Below are 15,099 nucleotides of genomic sequence, written 5' to 3' on the forward strand. Positions count from 1 at the left end.
CCATCTTTTCCTTTGCCTCAGGCAGCAAAACGCCCTGAGCCAGCCCTGCATTTTACTATGTCCAAGAAAGAGCCCCTCTCCATCAGACCTGCCATAGTGTTGGTTCAAACCTCCTGTGACACGCGGACCAAAACCCGAAGAATTCCTGTTGCCTTGGAGACCATGTGATGCCCTTCATATATTACTAGACTCCAACTCCCTTCAGGCCTAGCCAGCATGGACAACAATCAGGGATGAGGAGGAGCTGGTGGGTAGCACACTGGCTACGCCTACTTTAGAGGGTGATTAGTTTTCTTCCATCTGGCAAAAATAAATAAATAAATCCATGTATGCAACTTTAGACATGAAATTACATGGCACACTGTAACCAGGAAAAAAACAACTCTAAACAGTCTTGCAAATTTGAGATGCCTAGCTCATAGCTAGTGAAGAAAATTAGATTTGAAAATGCACCTTTTTTCATAACTTTAGAGCTGCTGCGTTGAGCTGCATGGCATTCACAGTGTTGTGTTTGGCAAGAGTGGCACTTTTCAATCCATGTTAACATTTTCCCTAAGATACACAGGTTCAAGCGCTTTTCTATTGCAAATGCAAAAATGTTCCAGAAATAAGAAAAGGTTGAAGACTTCTTCTGCTCAAAGATATTCAGAGTGCAAGCGTTTTACACCAAACTCGCCTAAGACCCCCTTCTGTAAAAACCAGTAGGGATTTTGAATGCAGCCAAAGCTATTTTTAAACTGCAAAAACAATGTCAGAGCAACAGACAAAAAAATGTTCGGAGTCAGAAAGGGCATCCAACATCAGGGAAGAAGAATTTCATATTTATTTGTGTATTTTGAAAATGTATGAAAGATAGTAGGGCAGGGTCTTAATAACTTGCAGGATCATATTGGATAACACAGCAACACACAGCAAAAACAGGGCCACCGATATCAGAGCTAAAAAGGCAAGATGGTGAGCTGGTTTGGGCACATAATATTAAACCATAGTTAAGTGTTTGTGAATGAGCTGCAGTGGCTCATATGCTGGTGACCATAAGGACACTTTTGGAAGCTTCCACAGGTTTTGATTGCTTGCCATACTATCTGAATCCATACAAACTGTGGTTGATCTTAACTGTGGTTAGTAAAATCCAACCAACTTCAAGCCATGGTTTATGAAGCCAGCCATTAATCATAGTTAAGGTCAATCACTGTTTACGGTTCAGCTGACTTTTTAAATAGCGCTTAATCTAAAACGAAAGCAGAACCTTCTATCTCCCAGCTGTGCCAGAGCTTGCTAAAGCTCATGTTCATGCTAAGTAGCAATGAAATGCAAAGTGGAAATTAGCAAGTGGAAAAGAAAACCAGAATACTGAGCCTTGCATGACCCTCTTACAAGCTAGAGTGTCCTAGAGGAGGACATGGCTGGAGCCCTGAACAGGATCATTCCTGTTTGGAAGTGAGAACACAATGCAACACTGAGGGATAAATCCCACTTGCATGTCCTACCACTGAGCTTTGACTCCTCCCCACCAACACAACTTTTAAGAAGAAGCTAGAGACGCATTTGCCAGAAGTACTTTGCAAGAAAGAGACAGTAACTGGGTGATCTCATCCAACACACAGCGCAGTGAAAGTGAAGAGAATCACATCACCTGCACTGACCAGATTGAGAGAATCTGTGGCCCTCAAGACTCCAGCTCACATCAGCCTCATCCAATGGTCGTGGATGATGCAAACTAAAGTCCAACAACATCTGGAGGTCCACCACTGAACTAGCTAAATCAGGAAAGCATGGTTAACTCCTTCCCATCTTCAAAGGTCCCCCCAACCTTCATTGACTGGGGGGCAGCTCACAGCAGAGACTCATACAAGCCCCAATGCCACTGCTGCAGATAGCCGGGGCACCAATATTGCAGCTGTTGCTCAACAGGAGTCAGGTGACACAAACAGCAAATAGGATTACAGGTCAAGGGTTCAACACAGTACATTACTATGCTTCAGTATATCCTGACTCATCTACTGTCAGATCTTTCATTACTGCTTAAAGCAGTGGTGGCCAAACTTGGCCCTCCAGCTGTTTTGGGACTACAATTCCCATCATCCCTGACCGCTGGTCCTGTTAGCTAGGGATGATGGAAGTTGTAGTCCAAAAACAGCTGGAGGGCCAAGTTTGGCCACCACTGGCTTAAAGACAGAAAGGAACTTGAGGGCTGAGACAGCTGGAATGAAGGGGGAAAATGAGTATAACAAATCAGATGATGATGATGATTTTATTTATACCCCGGCCATCTGGCAGGGTTGCTCCAAAATATGGAATATTCAGGAGGAAACAGACAAAAGCTTAATGTGAGAATTAAAATTCATTCATTTTTTTCTTAGGATGCATGGTTTAATTACACTATACTACTGATTATATTAGATTTAGGGATGAAACAGGAAAACACAGAGAAATATTGAAGTGTATTATTGCTTCATTAATAATACAAAGCATAATGTTGCTGTTATTGTACTAGGTCACATTATTTGCATTTAAAAGACAAAACAATCAGTACAATTCCTAAAAATAAATATAGGGTGGTACTTAACTATGTTTTACTCAGAGCAGACACATTGAAATTAATGGACCTACTTTGATCATGCTTATTAGTTTCACTGAGTATACTCTGAGTAAGACACACCTGAATGGAGTCATGCATTTCACTCCCATGTCTCAAACATGATGGCAAGATTTATGAGTACAGCAGTACCTCAGGTTAAGTACTTAATTCGTTCTGGAGGTCCATTCTTAACCTGAAACTGTTCTTAACCTGAAGCACCACTTTAGTTAATGGGGCCTCCTGCTGCCACCGCACCACTGCTGCACGATTTCTGTTCTCATCCTGAAGCAAAGTTCTTAACCCAAGCTACTATTTCTGGGTTAGTGGAGTCTGCAACCTGAAGCATCTGTAACCTGAAGCATCTGTAACCCGAGGTACTACTATATACAAATCCAAGCAGTCTCGTACCCTGAGATTTCAAGAGAAGTTCTTCTCCAGTACATTTATCCAAAGGCAGTTTCATAGACATAAAGGGTTTGTTTGCACATAATGTTAAACTGTGGCATAGCCAGCATTGGTCTGTGCACACAACTTAGGGAAACTTGTATCCAAACTTATTCTGCTGGTGAGCACTACTTTGTGCTCTGAAATCAAAACATGAAAACTTCCAAGAATTTCAATAGTTTTGTGAGAAGTTATCATAAAGTGAATGAAACTAGGCAGAGCTTTACCTGGAAACTTTCACACCAAAGAAAAAGGACTGGAGCTAGGTTGCAATAATAAGTACACTTACAAGTACACATACGGCCCGCTGGACACAACTGGATTTACTTCAGAGTCATGAACAAAATTACCCGAGTTCAAGTCCCACTGACGCGCACGGGGAATTGTGGAGAACTGCAGGACTATCTTGGAAGCAACAAAAGGGCATTTCAAGTTAAGCAAGAAGTTCCAGAAAGAGAATTTAATTCATCATGTCAAAGTGACATTTCAAAAAATGAGCGCATACTCAGCACCAGAACCAAGATAAATAAAACGGTAACATAAATCATGAGTTCAGAACACAAAACAGTGCAAGCTCCCATTGAAATTAAACAGGAGTTGCCCAACATCAGAGCTCAATGCACAGAACAGATAGCAGGTGTATCTCTCCTGCTTAGAGAGATGGGGAGAACCAGTGGTGTTTTTTCCTGGGGGGACGCATACCCCTAAACATTTTGTGAATCTTTGTACTTTTGTCCATTTACTGTATTTATTTTTCCCAAATTGAACTATAAAATGGTGATTTTATTGAGTCAAAAATGAACAAAAGCACTGGGAAGAACAGATTCTGACCTCAAAAATATACAGTGGTACCTCGGGTTACATACGCTTCAGGTTACATACGCTACAGGTTACAGACTCCGCTAGGCCAGAAATATTACCTCAGGTTAAGAAGTTTGCTTCAGGATGAGAACAGAAATCGCGTGGCGCGGCGGCAGTGGGAGGCCCCATTAGCTAAAGTGGTGCTTCAGGTTAAGAACAGTTTCAGGTTAAGAACGGACCTCTGGAACGAATTAAGTACGTAACCAAAGGTACTACTGTATGAACACTTACAAACAATTGTAAGTGTACCAAGCAAGAGGTTTGTTTCAGATAATTACCTCCCCCCCCCATCAGCAGGGAACCTGTGGCCATCAGTGTTGCTGGACTCCAATTCCCATCAGCCCCAGACAGCATGGCCAGTGGTCAAGGATGATGGGAGTTGTAGTCCAACAACATTGGAAGGGACCTAAGGGAAGAAAGAAGTTCCAATGGATAATAAATTTACAGATGATTGAGGCTTGCACTTGGAATTGCTTGGGAATTCTAAGAAATGGGAGAGGAACCAATGCACTTTTGACATCAGTGGTTCAAGACAGGACAGTTTTGAAAGATTCAATCTACCAACTTGATTCAAAATAGCATCTGATAGTATCCAAACACTAGATGAAAAACTGTTCCTTGATCTCAGGAACCATCATGTAAAATGAGTGCCTGGCGTGCTCTGGTCCATAGGGTCGCGAAGAGTCGGACATGACTAAACAACAACAAATCTTTAGAGGTGTCCAAAACACAGCGACCAGACAAGTGGAGATTCTTTTAGGAAGGAATGCCTACAATGTATTGGAGTTGTCTACAAAAGTATCGTCTTATGTCCTCCACCCTCACCAATAACTTAGTTTTGAAATTACAGATTTTTAAAAAAGAAACATGAAAGGAAACTTACTTGAACATCTGTTCATGTCTGGGGCTCGCAGACCGTAGTACCCTGGCGGGCAGGAATTCAAGCATTCCCCATATTGCCTCATTCCTTCCCTTCGGAGAAAGAAGAACAACTTATGCTGACATCTGATGCATCCATTGTCCTTTGAGCAAGACAAACAGCCTTTGCAAATTGGATTTGGTCCATAGTTGGCTGTGGAATTAAAAAAGAAGACGACGACAACAACAGTATTAGAACCCAAAAATAAGCATGTGGCAATATTTATCTTCCCTTTAAAAGCCTGCATAGAGGAAAAACAACAACTGAAGGAGAGGGCAGGGAACTTCAGCAGACATAATAGCGAAGTAGGCACTTCTAATTTGCTTTGGAAGTGAAAGCTCCATTCACTCCCCCCCCCCACGCCATGTGGTATAGTTTAACAAGCCAAAAATTATTACTATATGTGCATAATACTAAATGAAGTTGGAGAGCAACTTAAGCAAAGTCAGTGGACAGTGGTGTGCTTCCTGTGTACAAATGGGAGCAGCAACAATAAAGATTGGGTTCAAAGGAGGAAAGTGGTTTTTACTTCAGCATAAGCCTATCTTTTCCCCCACGGCTGCATCTGCAGTCTAAATTTGAGGTCAGTTAATCTGTCATAATATGGTGTAGCACTAAATTAATCTCTTGTTGCACTTGCAGAATGTTGCTGAGCACAGGAAAGCACAAGTTTTAAACTCCACCATACACTCTTGTGCTAGTGGACAGTGGATTTAATTTGAAAATTGAAACTAAGAGAACATTCTTTCCATTTGTGATATTTTTAAAAGAATGTGTAATTTAAAAAAAAAATATATTAACTGTTCTTTTCTAGTTAGAAGATGGCCAAAAATAAAAATCTACACCTGTGAAACTAGCATTCCTCATTGATTTCAATGGGGCGGAACTTAAGTCTGGATCCAACCCACTGTTACGTATTCAGAAGGAAAACAAGCAAAAAATGGAACCTGAAAGTGGCTCCACATGGAAGCAGACGAATTCCTGTAGGCCAGGTCTATCAATGGCTATTAGTCATGATGGCAATATGGAACTTCCATAACCAAAGGCAGATTGCCACTAAATACCAGTTGCTGGGGGGCTAAGAGCAGCAAAGGACTATGACTTTCCAACTATGTTTCTGGGCCATAAACATGCCAGTTTAGATCTTGTTTTTGAGAGTTTCCTACCACCAATTTCACTTCTATTTTTTTTTTTATAATATTTTTTATTAGTTTTACAAAAGTTTTTATAACAGACAAACACAAAAAAGAAAACAAACAAACAAACAAGTATAATTTCTTAATGTCATTTCATAAACTTCTTTCCTCGGACTTCCCCATACCTCCCCTTTCTGCATCCTCATGTCCAAATTTTATAGCAACTTATAAATGTTTTTTCCAACTCTAATTCATCATAGTCCTTTCTTATTCTAATCTTATATTACTGCAGCCCTTTCTCTCTATAGAATCTCGACATTCTAAGCTTCATCAAGTTTATAGTAGTCCTTAAGATAAATCTTGAATTTCTTCCAATCTTCTTCCGCAGTCTCCTTTCCCTGGTCTCGAATTCTGCTCGTCATTTCCGCCAATGTCATATAGTCAATCACTTTCATCTGCCATTCTTCCACGGTGGGTAGATCTTGTGTCTTCCAATACTTTGCGATCAATATTCTTGCTGCTGTTGTTGCGTACATAAAGAATGTTCTATCCTTTTTTTGCACCAATTGGCCGACAATGCCCAAGAGAAAGGCCTCTGCTTTCTTAAGAAAGGTATATTTAAATACCTTTTTCATTTCATTATATATCATCTCCCAGAAGACCTTAATCTTCGGGCATGTCCACCAAAGATGATAAAAAGTACCTTCAGTTTCCTTACATTTCCAGCATTTATTGTCAGGCAAATGGTAAATTTTTGCTAGCTTAACTGGGGTCATGTACCACCTGTATACCATTTTCATCACATTTTCCTTTAAGGCACTACATGCCGTAAATTTAATTCCGGTGTTCCACAACCTTTCCCAGTCAGCAGACATAATATTATGACCAATGTCCTGTTCCCACTTAATCATAGCTGATTTAACTATTTCATCTTGTGTGTTCCATTTCAACAGCAAGTTATACATTCTTGACAAATTCTTAGTATTGGGTTCTAACAGTTCTGTCTCGAGTTTTGATTTTTCCACCTGGAAGCCAATTTTCCTGTCTTGTTTAAAAACCTCCATTATTTGATAATAGTGGAGCCAATCTTGTACTTTGGGTTTTAGTTTTTCATGGCTCTTTAATTTCAGTTTCTCTCCATCCTGTTCTAAAATCTCACAATACTTTGGCCATCCGACCTCCATATTAACTTTCTTATGGGCCTTCGCCTCTAAGGGTGACAACCATCTAGGGGTTTTGTTTTCCAACAGGTCTTTATATCTCATCCAAACATTGAACAACGCTTTCCTTACAATGTGATTTTTAAAGGCACTATGCACTTTGATTTTGTCATACCATAAATATGCATGCCAACCGAATGCGTTATTGAAACCTTCTAAGTCCAAGATATCTGTATTCTCGAGGAGCATCCACTCTTTCAGCCAGCAGAATGCTGCTGCCTCATAGTACAATTTTAAGTCCGGCAGGGCAAATCCCCCTCTTTCTCTTGCATCTGTTAATATTTTATATTTTATTCTGGGCTTTTTGCCCTGCCAGACGAATTTCGCAATATCTTTCTGCCACCTCTTGAAACAGTCCATCTTGTCAATAATCTGCAAAGTTTGAAACAAAAATAACATTCTAGGCAATACATTCATCTTAATTACTGCAATTCGGCCTAACATTGATAATCTCAAATTTGACCATATTTCTAAGTCTTTTTTAATTTCTAACCAACATTTTTCATAATTGTCCTTATATAAATTCAAATTTTTAGATGTTAAATTAACCCCTAGGTATTTCACCTTCTTAACCACCATCAAACCCGTCTCTTCTTGAAACTTATTCTTCTCTATATCTGTCAGGTTTTTCCCTAAGACTTTAGTTTTTTGTTTATTCAATTTAAATCCAGCTACCTGGCCAAATTGTTGAATTATCTCCAACACCTTTTTCGTGCTAGTGTATGGCTCTTGTAAAGTCAGAACTAAGTCATCTGCGAAAGCCCTTAACTTGTAATGTTTTGCTCCGACCTGTACACCTTTAACTTGCTGGTCCTCTCTAATCATGTTCAGCAACACCTCCAGGACCGAAATAAAAAGCAATGGGGAAATTGGGCACCCCTGTCGTGTTCCTTTTTCTATCTTAAGTTCCTCAGTTATTACATTGTTTACAATCAACTTAGCTTTTTGTTCGGAATATATTGCACCTATACCATTCTCAAAACCTTGTCCTACCCCCATCCCATGAAGGTTCTTTTTCATAAAACTCCAAGAAATGTTGTCAAAGGCTTTCTCCGCATCCACAAATATCAAAACTGCTTTAGTATTTATATTCACCTCTAACTTTTCCAAAATGTCTATTATATTCCTAACATTGTCTGAGAGGTGTCTCTTTGGGAGAAAGCCTGCTTGGTCTCTATGAATCTTTTCCATCAATACTCTTTTAAATCTTTTTGCTAAAATGTCTGCAAAAATTTTGTAATCCACATTGAGTAACGAGATTGGGCGGTAGTTCTTCAATTGAGTCTTTTCAGTCTCTGTCTTTGGTATGAGTGAAATATATGCTTCTTTCCACGATTCAGGTGCCTTTTTTCCCTCTAAGATCTCATTACAGACATCCTTTAGCGGTTGTATCAACCATTCCTTTAACGATTTGTAATATCTGGAAGTCAGTCCATCTGGCCCTGGAGATTTGCCCAATTGCATGTCCTGAATGGCACCCTCTATCTCTTGTTCTGTTATTCTCTGGTTTAGATCCACCTTACTTTGAGGAGAGATTTTTTGTAATCCATGTTTATTAAGGAATTTATCTATGTCTTCTTCATTTTGTAATCCTTGGGAATAAAGTTTTTTGAAATAACTCACAAAACAGTTTCTTATCTCATTTGGTTTAGATATGGTCCTTCCATCCACTTCCAAACTTGAAACTGTATTTAATTTCTGTCTTTTTTTGAGTTGCCATGCCAAAAGTTTGCCACATTTATCTGCCGACTCAAATGTCTTTTGTCTCATTTGCTTTATTTTCCACTCTATCTCTTGGTTCATCAATTCCATATATTGTGTTTGATACAATTTAATCTCCCTCAAAATCTCCTGGGACTTTGGTTTTGACCTTAATTTTTTCTCTCCTTCTTTTATCTTTTCCAAAATTTTTTCTCTTTTCTCCTTCTGCTTTCTCTTCTTTATTGAGTTTTGTTGAATCAAAAACCCTCGCATCACAGCTTTACTTGCGTCCCAGATCACTCTTCTTTCCACATCGCCCCTTAGATTGATTTCAAAATAATCCTTTAAAGTTTTTTGGGCCTTCAAGTGGAACTCTCTATCTCGAAACAGGGTGTCATTCATTCTCCATCTAAACTGACCAGTTGTTGTAAGTTTCATTTCCATCTTCACGGCGTTATGGTCGGAGCAGGTTTTTGGGCAGATTTCTACCTTCTTAATCTTTGGAGCCATTCCACTAGTAATCCAGATTTGGTCGATTCTGGTCCAGGTCATCTTTGCTTGGGAGAAAAAGGTTCCCTCTCTTTCAAGAGGGTTCCTTGTTCTCCAAATGTCTATTAAGTCCATATTTTCAGTCATTTCAAAAAAAGTCTTCGGGAGTCTCCCTTCTTTAGTGAGTATCAATCTTTGTGTCTTGTCCATGTTTGTAGAAACTACACCATTCATATCTCCCATAATTATCATGTTATATTCCAAATAGTCCATCAGGGTTTCATGAAGTTTTTTGAAGAATTCTGCTTTACCTTCATTTGGTGCATAAATCCCAATTATCAAAAATTTTTCTCCTTGTGCTTGAATCTCCACCGCTAAGTATCTTCCTTCTTCATCTTTAAAAATCATTTTTGGGGCCCACTTCTCTTTTACATAAATCACAACTCCTCTTTTTTTCACTTTGTCTGACGAGATAAATTCTTGTCCCAATTTTTTATTCATAAGCAGTCTCCTGTGGGCTCTGGTTATGTGAGTTTCCTGTAAACAAATCACGTCCAATTGTTCTCTGTACAAAATGTGGAATACTTGTCGTCTCTTCAAAGGCATGTTCATCCCATTACAATTCCAGCTAAGAAATTGCAGGGCCATCTTGTTATTTTTCTGGTATTCCTCCAACTGCTCCCAATTGTTGTTCCTCCTCTGTTGGTGGTGGAAGGTTCTGTCCAAATGAGAGGTTCAAGATATCTAATACACTCCTTTGCTCAGCAATTGGGTCTACAGTTCCTTTCTGTAGATCTTCTTGATTTTTATGCAGGAAGCTGTCTTTATCCTGTGTCGTCTTTATTTTCACCTTCTTCCCCCTATAGTCAAAGGACAGTCCCTGTGGAAATTCCCACCTAAAACGAATGTTGTTCTTCTTGAGCAGGTAAACCAGGTCCTTATAAGAAGCTCTCAAGTCCAGAATATGTTTAGGGATATCTTTAAAGATCTGTATCGGTGAATTCCCAATTTGTAAGGCCTTTTCAAAATGCAATCTTAATATTTTGTCTCTTTCCTCCTTCGATCTCAAGGTGATCAAGCAGTCTCTCGGTACCTTTCTATTCTGTCTTCTGCCCAGTCTGAATGCCGTTGTGATTTTGATTTCGTCTTCCTCTAAGTCTTCCCAAGCATCAGCAAACTCATTCGTTAAAAAGTCTGTGAGGTTGTCTCCTTCGTCCTCTGGAATTGATCGTAATTTCAGATTCCTTTCTTTTCTTTGTAGTTCCCACAGTGCCAGAGTTGCATCGTGGTCATAGACCTTCCTGGCAATCGGTTCTAATTTTTCCTGAGTCTCTCCAGCAATAGTTCTGGCTTCCTCCGCAATTTGACGTGTGGCAGAATTCTCTTGCGTAAGCTTATTTATAGATTCTGTATTCAAATCGAGTCTTGCTGTCAAGTCTGTCAATTTCTGTGAGTTCTCTGTCAATTTCTTAGTGTTCTCTGCCGTTTGCTTTGTTAAATTCTCCAGGGATTGATTTATCTTAAGAAGGGCTTGCGATACTGCATCCATGGAGACTGCTGTACCTCTTTCTTGTCCTGTTGTCACTGTAGAAGTTATTCCTGAGATCGAACCTCTTTTCTTGTGTTGCTGCAGCTGTTGTTGATATTGCCTTGTCTTGGCTCTCGTGCTTATCTCGTCTGCTGGGCCACTCATATCCCAAGGTCGTTTCCCACAAGAGCCTTCTCCTAAGAAAATTCCACTGTCCCAAAGCGTAGCAACTTTTAGTTTACCCTCTAGAGGGAGCAAATCAGAATGTCCGCAAACCGAAATAAAGAGTGTTAAAAAGCAAATTTATCAGGAGGCTTCTATAAGTATAATGCAACACTTTCCTAGTAAATAGAGTCCCAGCCTTCCCTGATATAATGTATCCACAAAGTCCCAAAACTTTGTAACAAATAAACAGTAAAGCTTCCACTTTGTTGCTTTCACAGGAATCTGAAGTCAGTTCAGTGTTCCTTTTGTTTTATGAGCAGCTCGTACCAGGTTGGAGGCTGCAGAAAGTTTCCTTTTCCTTTAAATTAGTCATGCAGCTTGTAAAGTCACTTTTTCCTCCCCTCTGCCCTGCAAGCTGGAGGGGATAGTCAAAGTCCAAATGTCGGATTCAAGCATTTAAAAACGATTTTCCCTTACGGATGCAGCTTAGTAACTTTCGTTGCTTTGATTATCATGCAGTCGGGGGAAGGCAGACTTCCTTAATTTTTGCCTTTCCCGTTTTCAGCCTAATTTCAGGTAGTTTTAATTCGAATAGAGGTTCAGTCTTACTCACGGGTCTTTTTTGTCCAGATTATTCAGGAAGGGAATCGGCGCTCTCCACTAATGGCGACGCGGCTTCACTCTGCGGGCTGGGTAGCGATTCTCAGCACCGCGCTCCCCCGTTGTCGTTCCGGAGCCTTTAAAAAGGCTCTTTCTGCGGTAAAGAGGGGGCGCTTCGGGTGCCCACCGAATCTCCTTGTTCACAGGATCCGTTCCTGTGATTTTAGGGGTCCCCCGCTTGCCGAAGCGGGTCAGACCCGAACTCGCAGAGCCGTCCTCTCTCCGGAGCTCGGAGAGAGAGCAGCCATTAGCGCTGGCGCCGAACCGGAAGTCCCCACCAATTTCACTTCTATATCCCAACTTCTTGGTAGCCCTCCAAGAAATCTTTATCTTATGATGGGACTTTGGATCAGCCAGGGTCTTGAAAGGAGAATCCTTTAAGTCTTAAAAGTTTAAGATGTGCACCAAGAAGACAACCAGATTAATCCATACAAGGTTTATTAAGTGAAATTCTAGCATAAATAGATCAGTGGAAATTAAAGCCGGCATTAGATAAGACTAATGAGCAAAGACAGAAGCTGCAAAAATAAAGGCTTATGGATTACTGGCTTCTAATGCTTATTTAACAGCAGACCACATGTAGCTCTTCTGTGGCTCTTGCGCATTTTGAACATTACTTAATGCAGCTTGGAAAGCATTGCCTGTTAAGGGCCTGAAGATGAGACAACCGCTTGCTTAATGGGCATGTGCTGTGGCAGGATGAGAGAACCCAAGGCCTGGAGCTGATATTCCAGTTCTCTGTAGCCAACCATAAATATTCTCCCCAGGCCTCTGTACTCTCCTTGAACACTTGGCCTGTCATTCTTTCGCACTATCTTCTCTTTAAGACCCCCCCCCCAATCAAGCGGTATATAAATTTTATGAAATAAAATAAACAAACAACAAACATACACGTCTCTGTAACAGAGCGTACACTACTTTTTTAACATCTGAACTGTTGTGCACACAGGTACACAGACTGTACACTTGTTGAATGTTGCATGTGAATGCTTTTATGAGTGCACGGCTTAACTATTTGTGTACAGAGAGAGCACTCTGGTGGAACGTAATGTGTGAACACCTCTAAGGAAGTGTCACTTTGTTAACAAGGAAGGGGGGAAATGGAGACTCTTTTGATTCCCAGGGGCTGATGCGTTTTAAAACCTTTCTTCCACGTCCCACCTTGTACCTATCTTCACTTTCAACTGGGAACTTGAAGGACAACCCATTGCAAAAGAAAGACAGGTCAAATTGGTTTCCTGACAACAAACCCATTCTTAAAAACCTTTCCTCCATCCTCATTTTTAACACAGAACTGTATTTACCCCATTATTCATGGCTATGAATAGCTCAATCGGTAGAGCATGGGTAAATAAGTAGTATGATTGTTCTTACGAGTATAAAATTAGTAACAAGTCATTGTTCTTCATATAAATGCATTCAAATTACAGTGGTACCTCTGGATGTGAACGGGATCCTTTCTAGAGCCCCATTCGCATCCAGAAGCAAACGCAACCCGCGTCTGCGCATGCCGTGATTCGCCACTTCTGCGCATGTGCATGATGTCATTTTGACAGTCTGCGCATGTGCGAGCGGTGGAACCCGGAAGTAACACACTCAGTTACTTCTGGGTCACCGCAGCGCACAACCCGAAAATACTTATCCCGAAGCTACTTCAACCCGATGTATGACTGTATCACTATATTTGTCCACACACAATCTATGTCTAAAAGAAATCTCTCTGTATGTTGCAGTAGTCGTCAAGCCTTCTATCCATTGTTCAAAGGGGGGCATGGTATTACCTTTCCAATGAATCAATTATCAGTCTTCAAGCAGAAGAAAGAGTTAAGAAAGAGATGAGGATGCTGTACTAGATAGATTCAGCAGGGATTTTATGTTCTTATAGTATCCTACAGGAAGGCATGGATATACAGGAGCACTCCTGCAGTGAGGTGAAGATCACACTGGGCCATTTGTTGCAGACAGCATGTGTGTTTCCTGAGGTGGTTGGAAACACTTGTGCCTGTCAATGTCAGAGACACATAAGTGTTCAGAAATGCACTGGCTGTCACTACAACTAAGTTTGATTGCACACACACACACGCCTAGGGGAGACACACAAATATATGTTTCCAAAGTATACCGTCCAGATCAAGAGAAGTAATAGTACCACTCTGCCTTGGTCAGGCCACACCTGGAATACTGTGTCCAATCCTGGGCACCACCATTTAAGAAGGATGTTGGAACGTGTGCAGGAAGGTATGCAGAGCTGGAACGTGTGCAGAGGAGGGCAACCAAGATGATCAAGGGTCTGGAAACCAAGCCTTATGAGGAACTGAAGGAGCTGGGTACGTTTAGCCTGGAAAAGAGGAGACTGAGACAAGATAGAATAGCCATCTTCAAATATATCAAGGGCTATCGCATGGAAGAGGAAGAATGCTTGTTTTCTCCTGCTCTGGAGGGTAAGACTTGAACCAACGGCTTCAAGTCACAAGAAAGGAGATTCCAACTAAACATTCAGAAAACCTTTCTGACAGTAAGAGCTATTTGGCAGTGGAAGAGACTCCCACAAGAGGTGATGGACTCTCCTTCCTTGAAGGTTTTTAAGCAGAGGTATGGATACTTTAGCTGGGATTCCTGTATTGCAGGGGGTTGGATTAGATGACCCTGTGGGTCCCTTCCAACTCTAAGATTCTATAATTCTATATACATGGAACATCCTGGTTGGCATTACCAATAACTATCGGCCTTTGCCTATTTCCACTTATTCCATCACCACTCCCCCCACCCTTCCATGTATCCCGCTAACTACAACCTGCACATTGTTGCCATGTACTTCTGTCTCAAATATTGAAAACTAAATTTGTTTTTGTCAAGTCTTTTAATATCTGAAATATTTCAGCTTGCTGCTCTGGACCAGCGTTAGTCTCACATGCAGGTGAATAAACAGAGATTTAATTTTTTCCCCTTTGATGGCTTGTTTATTTTGTCTTTTATTGTAAGTTTCAACTTTTTCCAAGCCCCAAAATCTGCAGGGATCCAAAGATGTGGCAGTCCAACAAAAACACAAGCCCAACACCAGATCTACCCAAACAGCAAAAGGCGAAAACACACACACACACGTTTGAAGCATTTAAAAAAACTGAAGCAAAGTGAAAGAGAACAGCACTTAAAGTCAAGACGTGCAGTGGCATAAGAAGGAAACCCAATAACATGAACTGGTGTTGGCTACTTTACGCTTGGGACTCATTAGTCATAAAGCTAAATGAGAAACTGAACAAAAAGCAGGCAGGGGTTGTACATTTAGGGAGGGCTGGTGGACACTGTTCAACATGATTTCATAGCTACCCTCTGAAGCTAGGTATGAGCAATTGAAAACACAAGAGGAAAGGAGAAATTTGGGAGAATCACTGCAC

General features: G+C 40.7%; 1 protein-coding gene across 2 annotated transcripts in view; it reads right to left on the minus strand.

Moving 5' to 3' along the window:
• The window catches only part of RSPO2 (R-spondin 2), a 113,552-nt gene that overhangs the window by 43,163 nt on the left and 55,290 nt on the right, over positions 1-15,099 (minus strand). For both annotated transcript variants that reach the window (XM_082235931.1, XM_082235932.1), the window contains exon 3: positions 4,770-4,958. In XM_082235931.1, the coding sequence (XP_082092057.1) occupies positions 4,770-4,958 (189 nt within the window). The remainder of the gene's footprint in view (positions 1-4,769; positions 4,959-15,099) is intronic.

Source organism: Podarcis vaucheri (assembly GCF_965113315.1).
Source record: "Podarcis vaucheri genome assembly, chromosome: 8".
NCBI lineage: Eukaryota > Metazoa > Chordata > Lepidosauria > Squamata > Lacertidae > Podarcis > Podarcis vaucheri.